The sequence below is a fragment of the Xyrauchen texanus genome, chromosome 26 (assembly GCF_025860055.1).
Source record: "Xyrauchen texanus isolate HMW12.3.18 chromosome 26, RBS_HiC_50CHRs, whole genome shotgun sequence".
Classification (NCBI taxonomy): domain Eukaryota; kingdom Metazoa; phylum Chordata; class Actinopteri; order Cypriniformes; family Catostomidae; genus Xyrauchen; species Xyrauchen texanus.
The window spans coordinates 9,014,296-9,035,578 of record NC_068301.1 but is presented as its reverse complement, the minus strand read 5'-3'; the positions used below and the strand labels follow the sequence as shown (position 1 = coordinate 9,035,578).

The window sequence follows — 21,283 nt, the reverse complement described above, 5'->3', positions numbered from 1 at the left end:
GGGTTCCTGGGAAATAAGTGTTATTTCCTATTTGCTTATGCCTCAAAAGTACAGTATAGAAAATGACTATTATTCCCCACAAACTTTGCTTTTGTGAACAGGACAGTGATATTTTGAAATTGACCTATTTTCCAGAACATTCCAGATAGATTCAGTGCTGCGTGAGTAAACTTGGAGTAACTTCTAGAACTTTCTAGAACTTTCCATTAATATAAATAGTATTATAAATACAGGGGCCTTAAGCCCACCAGTTCAGTTTAGTTCCAGCTGCCTAAGTGGATACATATCTGCATTTTTCTGAGATGGCATCTGCTAAGATGTGTGAGGCCTACAAGGCTTATTTCGGCATGCCTTTTGGGGGATCAAAACAAACCCTGGGCACCTCCTTTCACCTGCGAGCACTGCAAAAAAACTCTGGAAGGTAAGATGGAAAATTGTTGCTCAGAATTTCATGTTATAAAATGTGTTAATTTTTTAAATTGTAACAGTTTTTAATTTTAAAATGTTTTTTGGGGGATGCCTTTGGGACAGCAGGGCCACCAAGGTGCACTACCACAGGCGGAACTGGCCACAGCGGACCGAGTTCTCTGTGGGGAGGAACAACGTCAAGTGGGAGCTACTGTTGGACCTCCGGAAGGTCCTGATGCCACCACTACACATCAAATTGGGCCTTATGAAACTATTTGTCAGAGCTCTAGATAAGGACTTGTCACCCTTCAAGTACCTTCAAGACTTCTTCCCTAAGCTGTCTGAGGCAAAGGTCAAAGCCGGTGTCTTCGTCGGACCACAGATAAAGAAGATCCTGGAGTGCAATGAATTCTCCAAGAAGCTCACAAGTAAGGAGAAATTGGCTTGGAACAGATTTTTCGCAGTGGTTCGGGGCTTCCTGGGCAATCACAAGGCCGAAAACTCTGTGGAGCTGGTTGAGACTCTGGTGAAGAACTATGGCACAATGGGCTGTAGGATGTCCCTCAAAGTCCATATCCTTGATGCTCATCTTGATAAATTGAAGGAGAACATGGGAGCGAGCGTACTCAAAGGAGCAATGCAAGTGCTTCCATCAGGATATACTGGACTTTGAACGACACTACAAAGGACAGTATAATGAGAACATGATGGGTGAATACATTTGGGGGCTGATTCGTAAAAGTGATTTACAGTATAGTCGTAAATCTCGAAAAACTACTCGCTTCTATATCATTTGTAGTCATTTTTGTATTACTTTGTAAACACATGTTAATTTGGATACATATGTTTGATACTGACTTTATGTGAACAAAAAGACACATTCGCCTGTTTTCTCATTGGAAATAGGTACATTTCAAAATATTACTGTCCTGGTCACAATAGGACATTACAGGCCCCTTGCTGGACCCCCTGCAGTTTGCCTACAGGGCTAACAGGTCAGTAGATGATCCAGTCAACTTGGGACTACCCATGATGGTCCTAAAAGCAAAGTTTGTGGGGAATATCAGCAATTTTGTATACTTTTGAGGCATAGCAATTAGGAAATAACACTTACAACCCATGAACAAAAATTGTTACATAGTGTATTCATACAAACAAATAATATGTCATGTTGACTTTCTGTGCAACAATGGTGAATTATCAGTATGTTATATGCTTATACACATACATCATTTGCATGTTATTTGTTACTCAAGGTGGCACTGATGTTTCAGTGATTGAATTGATTTACATTCGACATTGCTATTTGTTGATAAAAAACAACATCAAAGTAAACTTATAGTAAGTACAACACATGAAATGTATGTATGATATGATTTTACACCATTTAGGTGTACTACTGAAATGATGTACATCTATTAAGACTCAACAAGTGCCTAAGAAAATACACATAAGATACACTTAAGCGAAGCATAAGTTACACATACATTACGCATGTGTTATGTGTATCTCAATATGTGTTTGTCAGCTGCATCTCATGAAATTTCAGTGTGAAATTAATGAATCCTGTTCTTGATTTGTCCTGATTTGTTGAATTGTCTCTTTAATTATGCAAAACAAAACATAAAACTCTATCAAAATATATTTAAATTTGTATTGTTTTCTAATTGTCTTGAAAATGTTTTTAAAATATTACACTATCTGGGCATTTTGTAGATCCATGTTTTATAGATATAAATGCCGGGTTTCTTAAGACCCGAATATGTATGAGTGATTGGGAGTGTTTGGGCATTTAAGAGTTAAAATGGGAACATTAGCAATTAGCCAAAAATATATAAATAAACTAATGAAAAATAAAAAAACAGTGTTTTCTTGATGGTCCTAGAAGCTGTTTCCAAGTTATTAATTTTGATGATTGGCTGCCTGTCTGAGACACAGTTTTGCCATTAGTGGTCAGCTCTTTGGCCATCCTTTGGGCACAGAGCCGAATATTTCTCTCATTGATTGGTGCTGTGAGCTCAGCAGTCATTACAGTGATGCTGTTATCACAGTGACCAAACTGTCTGTAGCACTTTGTTGAGCTTTGCTATTGGCTGCACTGTTCTATTTTCTGCTTATGCCAGTGCATATGCAGCCAAAAATGACACTAATACTAACCTGTATGTCTGCATAAAAAGGGTAGGGTTCTTCAATTCTACAAAATGCTGCAGAATTATTTATAATGCATTAAAGACTTGTGCATTATCTGTGTGTATAAGGAGGTTTTTGTGATGTCACAGATGAGAGGGTTTTTGCATTGCACTGATTAGGATAAAACAGTATTAAACACAGATAGGCACTGCAATCATTTGAAAGTTGCTTAGTAGACAGACCAGACGAATGGTTTAATCACTTCTGAGATGATGGTGGTCTACAGCAAACACCCATTTCACTGTGCATTTCCTACAGTTAAAATTCTAGAACTGTGAGGGGGGTTGGAAGAAGTCTAGCTACATTGTGCACAACCACCGCAGTGCTGTCCCGTTAACGTTACCGTGAGGGTGGGAGTGGTGTGCACGCGCGCGCGCGCGCGAGAGAGAGAGACTGACTGAAAGTGGTCGTGATCTCTCTCACTTCCCCTCCCCTTCTCTTTCTCACTCAGGCATGCACACAATTTCATGCGGACACTGGAGGACTATAATTTTTTCAGTCCCACTAAATTCTGTCCGTTCGAATCCGCCTGTTCGGTAAAAGCGTAAAGTCATGCTGATGTCTCTTGGTTTACAGCTATTTCCAACAGCCTAAAAAAAAGTTGAGGACTGTTATTTTAATTAAGCCGTCATTTCACTGCGCATATTTTCACGTCCATTTTCACAGGAGGATATATATCCGCATCCAGTGTGAAAAACTGACAGAAGCTCCTCATACGGAAAGCAGCGGTTTGGACTTGTGTCTCGAGGCTTTAGTCGCGTGAGGCTCTTTCGGTAATGCAGCACTTTTTGTGATGACGCGGTGAAGGCATCAGTTCATGCAAATATCCTCAAGGGGATATTAGACTGCGTTTATTTAAAGTCGTTTTTATTACGAGGAACCCGTGTTCTTCTTTTGTGTGTACGTTTTTGTACAATATAGGAAGTTTGGCTTTTGATTAGTAATATCTCTCTCTCTCTCTCTCTCTCTCTCTCTCTCTCTCTCTCTCTCTCTGCATCCTCGGTGACGACGATCTGTCTTCAAAAGCACCTGCCAACGAAATGTGAGTACACTGTGTATCCCAATATTTGAAACAATTTCGCTGGCCTACTTGAAGCAAAAACCTCGCGCATTTTCTGTTTAGTCAGTTTTTTTAAGTTGGTGTTTTTAAATGACCTTTTATCCTGTAATGTCTTGTTATTTGCGGAGTTTGGTTGTTAAAACAATATTAATTGTGTTTACATTGTTATATTTACCACAGGTAAGTTAATTTCTAAGTTTGCTTTCAAGTTCGTTAATAGCACCGCGAAATCTCAGTTTTATCGCTGATACAACATAAATTGGTAGAGTTGTGCCCCATCTACCGGAATTAAGTTGCAATTGCATCCACAGAACTTCATACTGCAGGCACTGAAATCGGTGGTGTGGGTGGGTGTGTGTGTGGGGGGGGTCTACGCCCCTGTATTTATTTATAATGTCTCATTTAACATATATCAAGCTTTTTAATGAGCTTTGGCTATGATATGGCCTACTGCATTAGAATGAGCAGACCTAATTACCCCCCCCCCCCAACCCACCAACATAGATCAGAATACTTATCTTCAGAAATTAAAGTCTATGCATTATTTTGCTCTGTCCATAGAAATTTGATTGAGCCTTTGTTTCTGTGGTGCAAAGTAAATTTGAAAGGCTTTCATACATCATGGTCAAATCAACACTTGTCCCCTATTCCTTCAGGTCCGATGCCGCTGCAAGTTCTGGTGCCCCAGGGGGCCCTGAGGGTGAGGGGGGTGCACCTGCCGCACCTCCTAACCTCAGCAGCAACCGTCGTCTGCAACAGACACAGGCCCAAGTGGATGAGGTAACTAATAGTGTTAATTCTGTTTTTAAGTTTTTACTGAAAAACAATTTGTACCAAGTAAATCTTGACCTTTCTGTGTTCCAAAAAAACATAAAGGGATAATTCCCTCCAAAATCTTTTTATAAGAATATTTCAGCTTTGTAGGTCAATACAATGCAAGTGAATGGTGACCAGACCTTTCAAGCTTCAAAAATCAAATAAAGGCAGCATAAAAGTAATCCACAAGACTCTAGTTGTTTAATCAGTGTCTTCTGAAATCATGCAATCACTTTGTGTGCGAAACAGCTCAATATTTCAATCGTTTTTTACAATAAATGTCCACTTTCACTTTCAGAATGTGAAAGTGGAGATTTATGGTAAAAAAAAGGACTTAAATATTGATCTGTTTCTCAACCACACTTATCTTATAGCTTCAGAAGACATATATTAAACCACTGGAGTCTTATGGATTACTTTTCTGCTGCCTTTCTGGGATTTTTGAAGCTTGAAAGGTCTGGTCATTCACTTGCATTGCATGGACCTACAGAGCTGAAATATTCTTATAAAAATCTTTGTTTGTTTTCTGCCGAAGAAAGAAAGTCGTACACATCTTGGATGGCATGAGGGTGAGTAAATGGTACAAAGAAGACTTTGTAGACTGCAAAGTAAAAAGGAAGGCCAAGCTTCTAAACAATGCACTTCAATACATTTCATCTGATATTTGGTATATTCAAAGTAAACATTGTAGTTACCAAATCAGTATATTGTATATACCACTTTTAACAAGTTTTATATGAAAGTTGTGTAGTAGTAATAGTCTCCATTGTACATAGCAATAGGGAAGTCAGTTAGATGACATAATCAATTTTATTATATATATTTTTAAATAAACCTCTACTTACAGATGACTAGAGGAAGGTGAGCTTAGATCTACCAGATTTTGAGATATCCACTAGAGTGTCGTACAATATTCAATATTCTCCACTCTTTTGCCCGATATTTACGACAGTCCTATTCCTGCCCTATATATTGCTTAATCTAATGTTGAACGTCTATAGAGACATGTAAACATTTTCAGTCTAAGAGAATTTCAGGTAGACTTTCAAGTAGTCGTGCCTCTTTGATGCATTGTGATGATGTCATATTGCTGATTTTTCAAATCTATGCTAAATCTGTGTCTGTATACTGTATCTTCTGTAAATGTGTTCAGGTGGTGGATATCATGCGTGTGAATGTGGACAAGGTTCTAGAGAGAGATCAGAAGCTTTCAGAGCTCGATGACCGGGCAGATGCGCTGCAGGCCGGAGCATCACAGTTCGAGAGCAGTGCTGCCAAACTGAAAAACAAGTACTGGTGGAAGAATGCTAAGGTGCGCTCTGAGATATATACCGTCTGGTTATAGATGTTTTCCAAAGACATGTTCCTGATCAGCATCCTTAATCTGCACTGGAACAACATTCCTATGAACCCATTAAAGGCTCAACCATATTCTTACCCCTTATTCTAACCATAACTATTTTTGGTGCATATCCCTAACCCTAGCCCCAAACCTAATCCTAAACATAACCCTAATTACTGATTGGTTCATTGCAATGTTGATCCTGGGACATTTCCTTTTTGTCAAAAGCATGGTCATTTGAGATCATTGTTGTATACTCTTCATTATTAGCTGGAATCCTTGGCCTCAAGTACCAATTTCCATAGCTCATATACAGGGCTGGACTGGGAAGAGAAATCGGCCTGGGATTTTATATTGCAACTGGCCCAACTGTTGAACTGTTGGTTGGGGATCCATTCTTCATAACGCGGCGGCTCATCACGGCCCATTCGGCACGTTTGCTTTTGTTTTCTGGATATTGTGGCGCCGTTTTGTGGTCCGTTCTGCATAAAGCAGCAGCTCACTGTTGCTTATCGCGGCCCATTTGGCACGTTTCACGGCCGAAACCACCAGCCCGCTCGGTTCGGCCCAAAACTGCATCAGCCCACCGGGAAAATGCCCGGTATGCCAGATTACCAGTCCAGCCCTGCTCATATACCATTAAGTTACATATTTATTTTTCAACATTAGAATTGTAACAGTAGTTAGAAATAAGTTACTGGTCCCTGAAACTCAACTGGTAGAGGATGGTTTGGATTCCCAGTGAACACACATACTAATAAACAGTGTTGGTTGTAATCCAATTACAAAGTAAATAGTTACTGTAATCGAGTTAGTTTTTACTTTTAAAAAGTAGTGTAATGCGTTAGATATTTACATTCTTGTAATTCGATTTCAGTTACTGACTTTTAATTCATTTAATTAGTTATAAGTACATTTTAGGGTTATGCTTATTTCTTATATATTATATATGTATAATACACGAATTATGGCCCGTAATGAGTCATTGTGAAGGAGAAATTTGCTGAGTGTATGACTTGTGTGTAACGATGAACAAGGAAGAAATATAAACAATATTTTGAATATGATGTGCAGAAATGTGTTTTAGTAACTTAAATGTAAAGTAATTTGTAATGTGATTACTTTTCAATTAAGTAATTAGTAAAGTTATCTGATTACAATTTTAGAGAAATGATTAGTAATTCTGGATTATTAATGGATTGCTATATTTTTAAGGAACTTACCCAATACTGCTTATAAAATGTTAACCCTTTATAAGGTTCTATTCATTAACATTTGTTTGTGCATTTGTTATCATAAACTAAAAATTAACAATTAATTTTTTTACAGTCTTTATTAATCTTGGTTAATTTTGTATATTTATAAATATACTATTGTTCATTGTTAGTACATGTTAGTTCAAACTGCTTTAGCTAATGTTAACTTATGCAACTTTTAGTATAAAAATGTTTTAACCCTTGTGCATCAATTAAAAAAAGTTACACATAGGTTCATTATGGACAAAAATGTCCATGTCCAAAAACTGTCATAAAAATATTATAGATTTATATTTTTTTCCACTTTCACTGACATCATTTTTTTAACCAGCATCAGCTCTAATCATAATGACCAAACATTCATTCATTTTTAGAATTTTAACCCTTTAAACGCTGGTTTGTTTACATAATGCTACTGTTGTTTTTTTAGGAAAAAATGAAAAATAGTAATTATTTTCAATTTAATAGATGCTAAGCAGAATTTTTTTCTTTGATTATTAGAGCCTCGGATATGTCAATGATTAACAACAACATTCATTTTGATGCTTTCATATTTTTTATGCAGTATCAGATTTAAAAAAAGCTACCACTCAGGTCCATAATGGACAAAAATGGCCATGTCAAAAAACTGTCATAAAAATATTATAGAATAATATTTTTTTCTACTTTCACTGACTTATATTTTAACCAGCATCAGTTCTAATCATAATTACCAAACATTCATTTATTTTCAGAATTTTAACACTTTAAACGCCGGTTTGTTTACATAATGCCACTGTTGTTTTTTATAAAAAATATAATAATTATAATTATTTTCAATTTAATAAATGCTAAACAGAATTTTTTTTATTTTTATTATTAGAGCCTCAGACACATACAAACCACACTCTGAAATCCGTACCAACACACTCACACAATTATATATTCATAATGAATCTAATTGGCTCTATAATATGCATAAGCCAAAAACAGCAGAAAACAACAACAAAAGCGATGATATGCCAAACCTGAAAAAATGGCACGATCTGGTAAAAAATATTTAAAATGTAAATTTTGAAGCCTTGCCAACATAATGAAAGCATGTTAAACAAGATTGCATAATTTTATAGTTAAATGGCACTGGGATTAAAAATCGCAGTTTTAATGGGTTTCAATGTGCCATTTTTGTCCAAAACGACGCTAAGAGGGAGTATTTTGTGTAACTAGTGCAAAAAATATTTTTTTAAAGAAAATAGGGTGAAATATTAAAATTCCAATAAAAATTCACACCTGTGGAAAATTTTATGCAGTTAGCATTAACACAGACAAAGTTATCAAAAAAACAAAACTGAAAAAGCCAAAAATGTCCACAAGGATGCACAAGGGTTAATGAACCTTAACCATGACTTATATATGCTGTAATGGTATTGTTTATTTTTGGTTCATGCAGTAATTGTAATTTAACAACTGCAAGAACTTATATTTACATAGACAACATTATTGTAAAGCATTACACATAAAATATAGAGTGTAAATGCACGGTATGTCGCTTAAAGGAATATTCCGGGTATAATACAATGTTGATTACCCAATTTTTAACTATCTCCGTTTTCTTACAGTGGAAATGAATGGGGCCGATCCGTAAACGTTAAAATAATCACTGTTTCAAACGTATAGACACAAGTCGTACACAAAATGTTAACATGATTGTAGTGTAATAAAATCTCTTACTAACCTTTTATGTTTAAAGTCTTATCCAATTTTATTACTTCGTTGCCATGATGACCTAACACAGTAAACCCTAAAACGAGCATAAAAACAGCAATTTAAACAACTTTACAATTCAAATAATTCACAAGCTTTAACAGAAGATTCCATGTAAGTTTATATATATATATATATATATAATTATTGCCATCACATTCCTGTCTTAAAATCCTCTAAAAATTGGCCCCTATGCCTCAATGTAAACTCAATTTGTAAACAAAAGGAGGGGAAGTCAAATTCTTTTTTTTGTTTTTTGTGGTAATCAACATTATGCCACAAATGCTGTCGATTGCGCTCAACTTGTATTGAATCTAGAATATTTCTTTAAAGCGTCTGCCAAACACAGATAATGCCGTCAGAAGCCTGAAATTGTAGAGGTTTTAGCTTATTTCCTGCATTAAAATTCAAGATTTTGAATGAGTTATTAGATTTAGAAATTATTTGAATTATTAGACTTAGTTTACTTTATTGGCTTGGACAATCTGTTAAAATAATAAACTGCCAGTGCTCTGAAGTAGTATCTGATTTCTTTTTTCTGCATTGCTACGGTTGAACAAAGTTGTTTGTGACTAAAGATGGCTCGTGAGCCAAAGCTGACTCACCACTAAATGAAGGAGCATTCTTATTTGGCTATAACCTTAATGCAGCACTGCCCATAATTCACTGTATTCATGAGCATTTAAGATATATTAGGCAAGTTGCTGTTCTGACGCAAGCTTTGGTACTGCGGCAGCAGAGCGAGTCCAGCTACTCCCCAAGCAATCAAAAGAATAACAGAAGAGGCCTTTGCTGCCATACATTTTTTTAGTAACCATATTACTTTATTTTTTATTTAATTATTTATAGAAAAAAAACTTTTTGAACCATGGATTTGGATATAAGTGCACTTCTTGTGATTCATTATTGAACATTCTTTATTTTAATGTAATGTATTTTTACTCATTAAAATATGACTTGTTCTAAATAGAGAGATGCTTCCGATGTGTTGTGGACATCTTGTACAAGCTTACATTGGTCTTTCAGACACCCATGACAACATCAATTTACATATTACATTTTTATCTCTCCATCCAGCTATCTGTCAATCCACCCCCCGGACAGCTAAAATGTATTACTCCTTTCCACCAACCCCCCACCTCCTGCCCCAGATGGCTGAAAAGATGCCTGTCCAATCAAATCACAGTGCGGATGTGGGGGAGGGGGCTTCTAGTCCCAATCTGGATTACAGCATTGCTGGATTAAAACCCATATATGACGTGTGATGTAACTCTCTCTAATCATTCCCTTTAACCTCTAACTCTCTGCCACATGTGCTCAGAGACATTCTCTTTTTTCATATTTTGTATCCTTTGACAGATCCCTTTAGAGAAATGTCCCACTTTTAATCTCACTCATTTTGTCCCGCCTCTCCAAACCAGATTGTTTATCATTTTGTTTGTTTTTTACGTTGAAATGAAACAAATTGAGCTATCAATCCAGGATGTGTATATATTTAATGACTCAATTACTGTTCTCAATTGCCATATTGAAGTGCAGAAACAAGCAGCTAGAGAAGTTAAAGAATAAGAATGAAGAATCTTATTGCAACACCTATTAAGGAAACCATCATCAATTAAGGAAATGTTTGTGTTTTTATCTAAGAAAATTTTATAATAGTAATTATAATATTCCAATTATAATAGGTTTAAATGAAATCATATAAAAAAACGTATGTACACTGTATAAAGTTTGTTTTCTCTCATTAATGTATTTAATCAAATTCCATTGTTCTGATATATTTATTATTTTAATTTCCAAGCTTTTGTGACATAGCTACATTAGCTTGAAACAGAGCTGCACTAAAAACACATTTTAGCTTATTTTGTAAGGTTAAAGCATTTACATTTTATAACAAACATCCATCAAGATTTTTAGTTATTTTTATGTGAAATGTGCATGTTATGGCTCAAATTGAATGTATTCATTAGATTTTTGTATTAAGTAACACTGTATTTTCCTGTATAGGATGGTGGTTAATTCTTTCTATTTTTTATCTTTTATAGATGATGATCATTATGGGCATTATTGGAGTCATCATGGTGGGCGTTGTTTTCAGTGAGTAGACACTTACTAATGTTGTTCCCCTTCTGTTGCTCTCTCCACGTTGTGTCGGAGAAGCGACACTAGGGGTCTCCTCCGACACAACAGCTCATTCCCTCCATCAGGGAACGGAGGTTACATCCGTAACCTAGACGTTATGATATAAACACAAATCATTGTCACTTTATTTAATCGTTAGGAAGTCATATATAAACACACACACACACACACGTTGTGCTTCCAGGTTTTATGTGGACTTCCCATAGACTAGACATAATGGTTTTTAAACTGTACAAACTATATATTCTGTGCCCTAAACCTACCCCTAAATCTAACCCTCACAGAAAACGTTCTGCATTTTTACATTTTCAAAAAACATAATTTAGGATGATTTATAAGCTGTTTTCCTCATGGGGACCGACAAAATGTCCCCACAAGGTCAAAACTTTCAGGTTTTACTATCCTTATGGGGACATTTGGTCCCCACAAAGTGATAAATACATGCTCACGCACACACTCACACACACACACACACACACACATATAGATGTATGTATATATACACACAAACATTTTCTGTTTGAAAATGTTTGAAGCATATTTCATTGTAAAAGTTCAGTCGATTTTTTTAAAAAGAACGCAAGATATATTATCTGATTTAAGTTGTGTGCTTGTAGTGATGGTAAACTGTTATCCTACCTGGGAGAAGTAGATAATAATTTTGGTACAGGAACTAACTTTGTGACTTTGTCAAGGCTATCAATATACACATAATATTTTTTATTCAGATTTTTTTATACATTTTTTTAGAGATATAGCCATTAACAAAAAAAATACATCTTTTCACAGGTCAGCTTTAGACCTGGGCATCAATTGTGTCGAGTTGTTTAGATTTGTTCTTATAAACACTTCACTTACATTAAGTCTCTTTTTAAGCCACTTTTTTGTCTCTCACTGGGACTGTATCTTTTTTACAAACATTTACACACACACATATACAGTCACACACAGACATATACACATTCCTGTACAAACCTGACATGACATATGTAACAAGCATAACAAATTAACTAAATAAAAGGCACAACAGCTTTAAAGGGTTGTTGCAAGATTTTGTACATGCACACATTAGTCTAAAGTAAGAGGAAATTGTCCACATTTTACACTGCAGCATCTGATGCCAAACCAGCTTGCAACATACTCACACATCAAAGTCAAAGTGGTTTTTATTGTCGTTCAACCATATACAGTTAGTACAGTACACAGCGAAACGAGACAATGTTCCTCCAGGACCATGGTGCTACATAAAAACAACATAGGACAAACACAGAACCACATGAGACTACACAGACTAAATAACATTTCTACATAAAGTGCACATGCAAACGTGTGCAAAAAGTATGGGACAGTACAATAATTACTAAAAGGAACAGGACAATAGGCACAGTAAGAGACAGAGCAGTGCCGACCAGTACACATTTGTAATCTTAGTTGTGAAAAAAAGATGACACTTTCTAAAAATGGCAAATGTGAACATAACATACTATGAAATAGTGTTCTATGCACATAGCAGTTATTGAGGTAGCAGCCAGGTATAAAGTGACAATGAATTAAAGTGCAACTCTGGACATGTGCAAAAGTTGGATGTTGTACAGGTGTGTGTGTCAGTCCAGTCTGTGAATCAACATTCAGCAGTTCATGCAAGTAAATAGAATAGATTTAGCTTAAAAACATACTAAAGAAGTATTATTGATGTATGAAAAAAATGGCATATTAAGTAATACATTTTATATTTGTCAGTTAACATGCCAAAAATATCAATCTTTGTATGAACAGTTAAGAACTTATTAATGACATACAATATAGTTTTAGATGAAAAACCAGGGGGTTAAGAATGATTTATAACCTTGAATTCCACTGGGTCAAAACTGACCCGTGAATGCAAAAGGTATATGCCGATTCTGAACGCAATAGGAGGGTTAAATTAATGCAAATGAAAACAAGACTGTGAGGGATAGAAGTACAGTCTATTTAATGGGTTTTACAGCTTTGTACCTTGTTAATAAGTATTCAAGCAACAAAACATTACAAATATGTGTTTCCAAAAAATTCCAGTAGAAAGATTATCTGGAAATGTAGGTTGTAAAAATGTTAGGTGACCTAAGACAATTAAGACAAGTGTGTTAAGTTCAACCCATTGAACGGATTGTACATCTGTCCCTCACAGCAGATTTGGGGTCTTGATCTTGTGTTCTTGGTCTCAAGGTGTCTTGAGACCGTATAAATGCAGTCTTGGTCTGGATCTGGGTCTCGTTACTCAGTGTCTTGGTCTGGGTCTCAACACTTAAAGTCTTGGTCTGGATCTGGGTCTTGTTACTCAGTGTCTTGGTCAGGGTCTCAACACTTAAAGTCTTGGTCTGGATCTGGGTCTCGGCATATGGTCTTAGTCAAGACCTCAGTGTAACACCAGTGCACTAAATGTGATAATTATTTAAATCACTAGTTAGCATGGCATCAGTAATGTCATTACTGTGAAGTAATTGTAAGTGTAAGAACTATGGTCTAACAACACAAAGCAATCATTGGTTATTTATGGTTATAACTGCCATGTAGAGGCCATGACTTTACTCACGGTAGCCGCAGAACCCAATAAGTTACGTTGCAGGAGCGGTCGGTATACTTATGAGTTGCTGGCGGGAGTAGGGCTGCACGATTATGACTAAAATCATAATTGAAGATTATTTCCCTTGATATTGTAATCACTATTAATAATATTGATCTATATACATTTATTGCATGCCGTTTTATTTATGTAGCTACACATCCCAATGTCATTTTTATGTCAGTGAAGAACATTCTGTTGATGCATAGTTGTTTTAATAGTTAATTTTCCAACTAAGGTTTTCAGTTAAATTTCCATAGCTCATTTTAACTTTGACTTGCAAAGATTAATTTGGCATTAAATGTTAACATGTGAAGCAGCCACAAACAAATCTATTCACTAAGAATACATTAAGATCCTATTGAATATACTGAAATTGTATTATTTCATTAACAATCTATTAGCATTACTTTATAAATGATGCCTGCAAGAAAGAGCCAAATATTAGACTTTATCTTACTTTTATTACTGTAGAATAATAAACAGCTTTGTGACACATTGGGGACGAGGTGCTGGGGGAATAAAAGGAATAGGTGCACATGCAGTGAAAATCAGACCAATGCCATGCAGACCTCTGCTGTGGTGGATATATAAATTCAGCACCTTTAATCAAATTTACTGCCTGGTTCTTGGACCGACAGGTCTGGGTCTTGGGGATAGGACTTGGTATGGATCTGGGGTCTTGAAGGGTCTAGTTTTGTTCTGGATCTGGGTCTCGAGGGGTCTAATCTTGGTCTTGGTCTTAGAGGGTCTGGTCTTTACACCGCTGCCTCATTTTCTTGCTCATTAAATGTAATATTGCATACCCTGACTGAGGTCCTGATCAAATATATAAGCTGAGATCTGGTTGATTTGTGCTTATTTCCTGAAACACGTAAGGCTAACCAATAATTTTAATCAATCATTTCTGCTTGCTTTCTTGTCGTCTTTTTCAACAGTGTACTTCTACTATTGAGCCTCTCTGGGGACACACAAGGACAGGAGACTCTGGCAGCAGAGCCCAAGCTTTGTGTGAACTCCACCCCTCTTTTCTCCCCACCAATGCCTTTCATTTAATCCTCAGTGTGTGTGTGTGTGCAGTCATTGACGCAATGCCTCTCCCTCCCTTTGTCTGTCACTGCATTTCTTTGTACCTCTCTTGAGTGCTTTTGCAACAGTGCCCGAGCTTTCTCAAAATCCTTCAGTTTGGAATATCTATGATGTTAGATTTGAGAATGTCTTAGTCTTTTTTGGGCCTAAAATGAGTGATGCAAAAATATAGATTTGTAATGTTTTTAGTCCAAATTAACCCATGATTAACTAAAGAGAAAAAAATGAAACACAAAGAATATTAACAGGATATTTCTCCAAAAAAAACAAAAAAGCTACATCAATTCTGTCATCATTGTTCACTCTCGTGTGGTTCCAATCTTGTTTTACTTTCTTAATTTCATGGAACACAAAAGGCTGAATGTTAGGGACTGACAGCCGCAGTAATCATTCACTTTCACTGCATCATTTTTCCATAAAATGAAAGTGAATGATGAATGAGGCTAACGTTCTAGCTAACATCTTTTGTGTTGAAGAGACAAAAGTCATATGAGTTTGGAACAACATAAGGGTGAGTAAATTATGACATTTTTAGGTATACTATCCTTTAAAGTTTATGTTTAGATATTGGTCAAGTAACGCATTTATGCACAGATGCCAAAGCATACCACATTACTCGTAAATGAGCATTGTGGTTCTATTGTTACAGTGTCTAGGGTTAACAAATTTCAACTGCAATAATAGACATTCAAGAAAGAGTAATATTTTCTTTCTCTTGTTGCGTTCAAAGATGAGCTTAGTTTCTAGACCTTTCCCATATACGTTCCTATGAACCTGAAAAAACTACATTATTTTAGACAGCGGTAGAGACCAGTCACCAGGGTTGGAACTGGTAATCTGGCATACCGGGCATTTTCCCAGTGAGCCTATGCCCTTTTGGGCCGATCAGGGGTGGAATGGCCATTGGGAGAACCGAGTGGGCCGGTGGCTCGGTCACGAAACGTGCCGAATGGGCCGTGATGAGCTGCCGCGTTATGAAGAATGGACCCCCAACCAACAGTTCAACAGTTGGGCCAGTTGCCATTTAAAATCCCGGGCCGATTTCTCTTCCCAGTCCAGCCCTGCCAGTCACCATAAGTATTAAATACCTTCGAGTGACAGTGCAAATCTAGCATCAGTCATTTCCTTCCATATCATGATGAAAAACATTACATGGATGGGAGACTTGTACCATTCATTTAGTTTCAGGGTTTAAAGCATGTTTTAAAAAATCCAGATGTTTAGGGAGAAGATTTGATGATGTTTTTGTACTTAGAGGCTGCAGTCGACATAGAGGAGGGGAATATCTGATCATAGATTGGCACTCTCGTTCTTTGATGCATTGTTAAATGGATAGTTCACCCAAAATTGATAATTCTCTCATCATTTACTCACACTTTTGTCGTCTCAAACTCATATGACTTCCTTCTGCTGATACTTTAATGGAGATATGTCTGTTGTATATACAAAAAATGTTAAAGCTCCAAAAACGTCATAAAGGCAGAACAAATGTAATCCATAAGACTTCAGTAGTTTAATCCATGTCTTCTGAAGAAATCCGATCTGCTTTGAGTGAGAACAGAGCAAAATGTAACTCCTTTTTCACTGTATCTTACCATTGCAGTCTCTAGGCACGATCATGATTTCAAGCTCGATTACACTTCCTCGAAGCTTGTGGAGAACACTAGATGGTACTAGGAAGTGTAATCGAGCTTGAAATCATGATGGCCAAGGAGAATGTTGATGTCAAGGTTTATAGTGGAAAAGGAGTTATATTTTGGTCTGTTCTAACCCAAAGTCGATTAGATAGTTTTAGATTAAGAGTCTCATGGATTACCTTTATTATGCCTTTATGTCCTTTTTGGAACTTGAAAATTTGGTCACCATTTCCTTGCATCATATGGACAAACAGTCATCATATCTCCATTAAAATATCTTTGTTTGCATTCCATATGAGGAAAAGTCATACAAGTTTGAGACTGCATAAGGGTAAATAAATAAGATAATTATCATTTTTGGGTGAACTAATCCTGTAATGTCAGCCAAAAGATCAGTGGAATCATGGAGGGAAAACTAGGATTGAAATAAATTCATAAATATAACCGTTATATAATATCAAGATTGCAATGTATGGTGTAAAAATGAATATACATTTAAATGTTAAAGCAGTAGCCACAATTAAATGAGTTAATAAGGCTACTTTGTTTTAAAATTTGTTTTTTGCTTTATTTGTAATGTCCTCACTGTTTTTCCATGATGCTTATTGTAACGTTGTGGTCACACAAAATACAATTTTATACGTTGTGGATTTATGCAATGACAAATTAAATATTTTGTTATATTAGTTAGCTTATAAATGAACTAATGTTTAAGTGATAGTGTTGCAGTTGCTGTATACACAATGTAAAACGTAATGAACTTGAAGGGGGAAATGGGTATAATTAATGGTAAAATTTTAAGTTATCCTGAGTGTATTAAAGACTTGCACCTACTGACTTCACCGGCACCATGAAATGTCTTTGGAAAGACAAATGGAAATGTGACTAAATGTATTTGTAAATATTTAGGATTATTATGGGAGCAGATTCCTAATCAGCACTGGAGACAACGTTCAGGGATGAACCTCTGCATGTGTTTGTTAAATATACATTAAATGGGCACCTTAACCAACATTGTTCTAGTGAATATAAGTTTGACAGATGAGAAATGTTAGTTTTAGCATTTTTTGAGTATTAAGGACATATTGTCCATCACCTAATATAAAAAATGTTCTATTGATATGTATTCCACATGGAATTTAATGCAAGATCATCAATATGTGTATCAGATCCCATAGATTAAGCATTCATTCAAATTGCAAACCTAATGCAGGGCAGTGAGTGTCATTTACCCCAATAAATTCCAGAGTACAGTGATTTATGCAACCTATTCATTTGTAAATATGTGCTGCAGAGATGCATAAAATAACAGATCCTGTCCCTGAGCATTTGAAGCCAAGCTGCTAACTTCTGTGGTTCATTTAAAGCATGTCTGCTTGCCCACCATGTGCTGATTCTAATAAAGTATTAATGCTGATACTCGTTACGTGCCAATCTGTATTTTAATGTTTGTTTGTTTTTTTAATTAGTAAAACTACTGGACCATCCTAAAAACAAAGATACATTTACTTGAGAAAAATTCAGCATGAGAATATTTTTCTCATCCCACTGATTTTAAGCATAGACATTACTATATTTTGTGAGATAAACACATCCAACAAAATAATGAATAAAAAAATACAATTTGCCAATTTGGGGTAAGAAAAATTAGACATCAAGAAATATTCTCTGAAGTCCTTTTTAAATTACTAATGCAATTTTTCTGCTGAAAAAAATCTTGTGTTAAGGATGTTTGTAATAAATCACATAAATGTGACACATTGTTCTTCGTAAAAAACACATTGAGGCTTCGTAAGTATGGTATGTTTTACTTGATTATTAATCATCAACATTGTTTATCCAAATCACAAAGTGAAATGAATTATACAAAGCGATAGAGAAATGTTTTGTACTACAGCACAGATTAGGAACATAATTTAGAAAGCATGTGTACTCAATGCAAATTAATACATCATGGCTGAACCGTAAGAGTGTTTTTTTTTTACATTTCTATATGCAAGATCTCACCTAACACAGCCAGTTCTCAGCATCTATTAGCAAATACAGATTCAAAACTAAAATACATTAAAAAAATATCGACAAGATCTACTGTTCTTAGCATGTCTATACATTTGTTTTCTTTTTTTAACACAACCTAAACAAATGAATAGACAAAAATGAATAAACAAAAAAATTGCTCAATGAAAAAGGTACAAAAGACAGAGCAACAGGAAATGTATACAAAAAGCAATTATGACGGTTTCATAACTGTTATGAAATTTAAAAAAAAAAAAAGAACAAAAACGAGACTATAGTCAAAGCAGAATTTGAGTGTATTCACAAACAATACTATGTCGGAAAAACGAAGCAATCACAATATTTCAGTCAAATGAAGACCTGCTAAATGAACATCAATGACCAATCTATCAGACAAAGATTTAATGATGCAAAGCATAAAATAGGACTGTTTCACTATTAAAACACTGAACACCAGGACTGACTTCATTTAGTAATTTTACAGAGTATGAATAAATTGACAATGATAAAAGTTTTTTTTTTTAAATAATTAAAACTACCTCAAAGATGCACTTAAACCCCCAACCCACCTCCCTCCCAGCAACTACGATGTCAACTAAAATCTCTGCCAGTCCAATTTGGACAAACTGATATTGAAATCAGCCTCCAAAATTTTTGAAACATTTAAAACTTTTGAATATACTCCAGTTGAAACAGTCTCGTTTGGTAGTTGCTTTGAAATTGTTGGCACAAGTCATTGTTAACAAATGATAACCATGATGTTAACTGGCTACCTAGCAGTTCTATTTTGCATGCTATAATTTATTATGCAGACAAAATACTTTTCCCGTGCAAAAAGGGGAAGAAAAGAAAACGTTCAAGCCAATCATTGTGCTTGGTGCAAATCATTAGGCATAGCTCACCCAAAAATGAAAATGTTGTCATTTACGCACGCTCATGTTGCCCCATACCTTTGCAACTTTCATTCTTCCCAACATTACCTTTTGTATTCCATGCAAGAAAGTACGTCATACAGGTTTTGAACAACATGAGGGTGAGTACCCCCTCATGACAGAATTTTCATTTGTGGGTGAACTGCTCTTTTAATAAGGGGGCTTTAAAGTGAGAAGAATAAAATTCACTTGGCACAGTCTGTCATAAAAGACAATTATTGGCGTATCCTATTAAAACCCATCCAAAAATATACCTAACCAAATTTCAATGACGCCCTTTGTCTTTTTATTTCTTTTTTTTTGATTTACCAGACAGCACCTTAGAAGAGGCTGCCTCTTCAATCTCTTTCTCACTTATGTTGTTCACTTTTGGAGAATCACTGTTGTCATCCTCTTCTTCCTCTTCATCCTCTGGGTCTTTATTGTTCTCACTTGCCCCATTATCCTCTGCTGTGGTCTCATTTGGAGTTTGTGATGTGGAATCCGAGTTACGGGATCGTTTGGGAGAGGGCTCATCATTCTCCATCTTGTCTTCCTCTGTGTGACCAGGGGGAAGTTTTTCAAGCACTGAAGCCAGCTTGTCTTTTCTTGGACGGCCTCTCTTACGACTCTGACCACTGGCATTGGTGGCAGTGTAGCTACCTACATCACAATCTACCGAATCCGGTACACAAACTTTGATTTTAGCAGAACCTGGTGGGCGACCTCTCTTTCGAGGACCTTCTCCGACCCACTTTGCGGTCACCTTTATTCCAGAACCTGGGGGTCGCCCCCTCTTTTTAGGAGTTCCATCGACACGTTTCATGATCTTCGCTTTGTTACTGGAGCCTGGGGGTCGCCCCCTCTTTTTAGGAGTTCCGTCAACTTGTTTTATAATCTTCACTTTGTTTCCAGAGCCTGGAGGACGGCCCCTCTTTCTTGGGGTCCCAGCTGAGACCTTGGTGGTTGAAGTGTTGGTGGAACATGAAGGCCGACCCCTCTTTTTCTTCTTTAATGAGCCCAATGGCCTCCCTCTCTTTGAAGGGGGGCCATCAGTAGCATCAAGGCTAATTTCGACACTTGGTGGGTGTGTATCGTTTTGCCCTGACAATTCTGGCATGGTTTCATTTTTGCGAGGTCTTCCTCTTGCCCTTTTGGGACCCTCTTTAACAGGATGTATGCGTGGCCTTCCGAGGGGCTTCCAAAGTTTTCGCTTCCGTTGTTTACTCAACCTATCAATTCTCTCCGATACTTCCTCGGGTGTAAGTGGGATCTTTCTTGGCCTGCCCCGCATTTTTAACTTTTTTGGTCGACCACGTTTCTTCACATTTGACCTTATGATTATTTCAGGAGAAAAGAATTCCACCTTTTTGGATGGCCTGGAATTGTGTGTTGCCACTTTCTCAGATGAGAATTTTTTATTGAGTGACCCTCGTGGTCTGCCTCTGCCACGTTTGGGTGGATGGGTACTGCCGTTGGGCACAATGTTTTCAGATCCATCTGTATTCTCAACCTCCATCACGTTGTTGCTTTAAGCTCACAACTTCAGGCTTATCAATACCAATCTTTCTTGTCTGTTTGATGCTAAAATTCTGCAAACAAAGGGATGAAAGTTCCAAGTCACATTATGACAAGCACAAACACTATGATGCCTTGATACAAAATCACAACACATAAAAGATGCCCATAAAACAATATAGGCCTATTTAATTCAGTCCTATTATTTTTGTGACTTTTTATTACCTCTATTAACATGGACACTAAATCAAACCAAAGCTGTTTGCATATCTTGTATTTTCATGGGGGAGAAAATTAAGAAGGGTTATCATAGACAATACAATATTTTCAAATATATATTGAAACACTTCCTGCAGACTGAAACACCCACCTGATAGAGGCTTGCTACATATAAAACTGCTGTAAATTGGTCATTGCTTAACATATTGTACCTGTGTGAATTGTCTCATGAACTACTGCTCTCATTTTATTTGATCTAATATATATATATATATATATATATATATATATATATATATATATATATATATATTATTACATAGGAAATACTGCA

General features: G+C 36.2%; 2 protein-coding genes across 3 annotated transcripts in view; one reads left to right on the top strand and one right to left on the bottom strand.

Annotated features, from left to right (window-relative positions):
* Positions 1-3,043: 3,043 nt before the first annotated feature.
* LOC127619529 (vesicle-associated membrane protein 2-like) lies at positions 3,044-17,701 on the top strand. The gene is made up of 6 exons (XM_052092372.1): positions 3,044-3,371; positions 3,625-3,640; positions 4,315-4,438; positions 5,628-5,786; positions 10,861-10,912; positions 14,498-17,701. Coding segments are annotated over exons 2-6 (354 nt in total). The 5' UTR covers positions 3,044-3,371; positions 3,625-3,638; the 3' UTR covers positions 14,515-17,701.
* Positions 17,702-18,089: 388 nt separating this feature from the next.
* LOC127619518 (chromosomal protein D1-like) overlaps positions 18,090-21,283 on the bottom strand; it is a 37,305-nt gene continuing 34,111 nt past the window's right edge. For both annotated transcript variants that reach the window (XM_052092357.1, XM_052092358.1), the window contains one exon: positions 18,090-20,804. In XM_052092357.1, coding sequence (XP_051948317.1) covers positions 19,520-20,731 — 1,212 coding nt within the window. In that variant the 5' untranslated portion in view covers positions 20,732-20,804 and the 3' untranslated portion in view covers positions 18,090-19,519. The remainder of the gene's footprint in view (positions 20,805-21,283) is intronic.

Bases quoted from the DNA above. Each gene is read 5' to 3' on its own strand.
- LOC127619529 (XM_052092372.1), top strand. The intron at 4,439-5,627 runs GTAACTAATAGT...AAATGTGTTCAG, and splicing joins CACAGGCCCAAGTGGATGAG to GTGGTGGATATCATGCGTGT. The intron at 5,787-10,860 runs GTGCGCTCTGAG...TATCTTTTATAG, and splicing joins ACTGGTGGAAGAATGCTAAG to ATGATGATCATTATGGGCAT.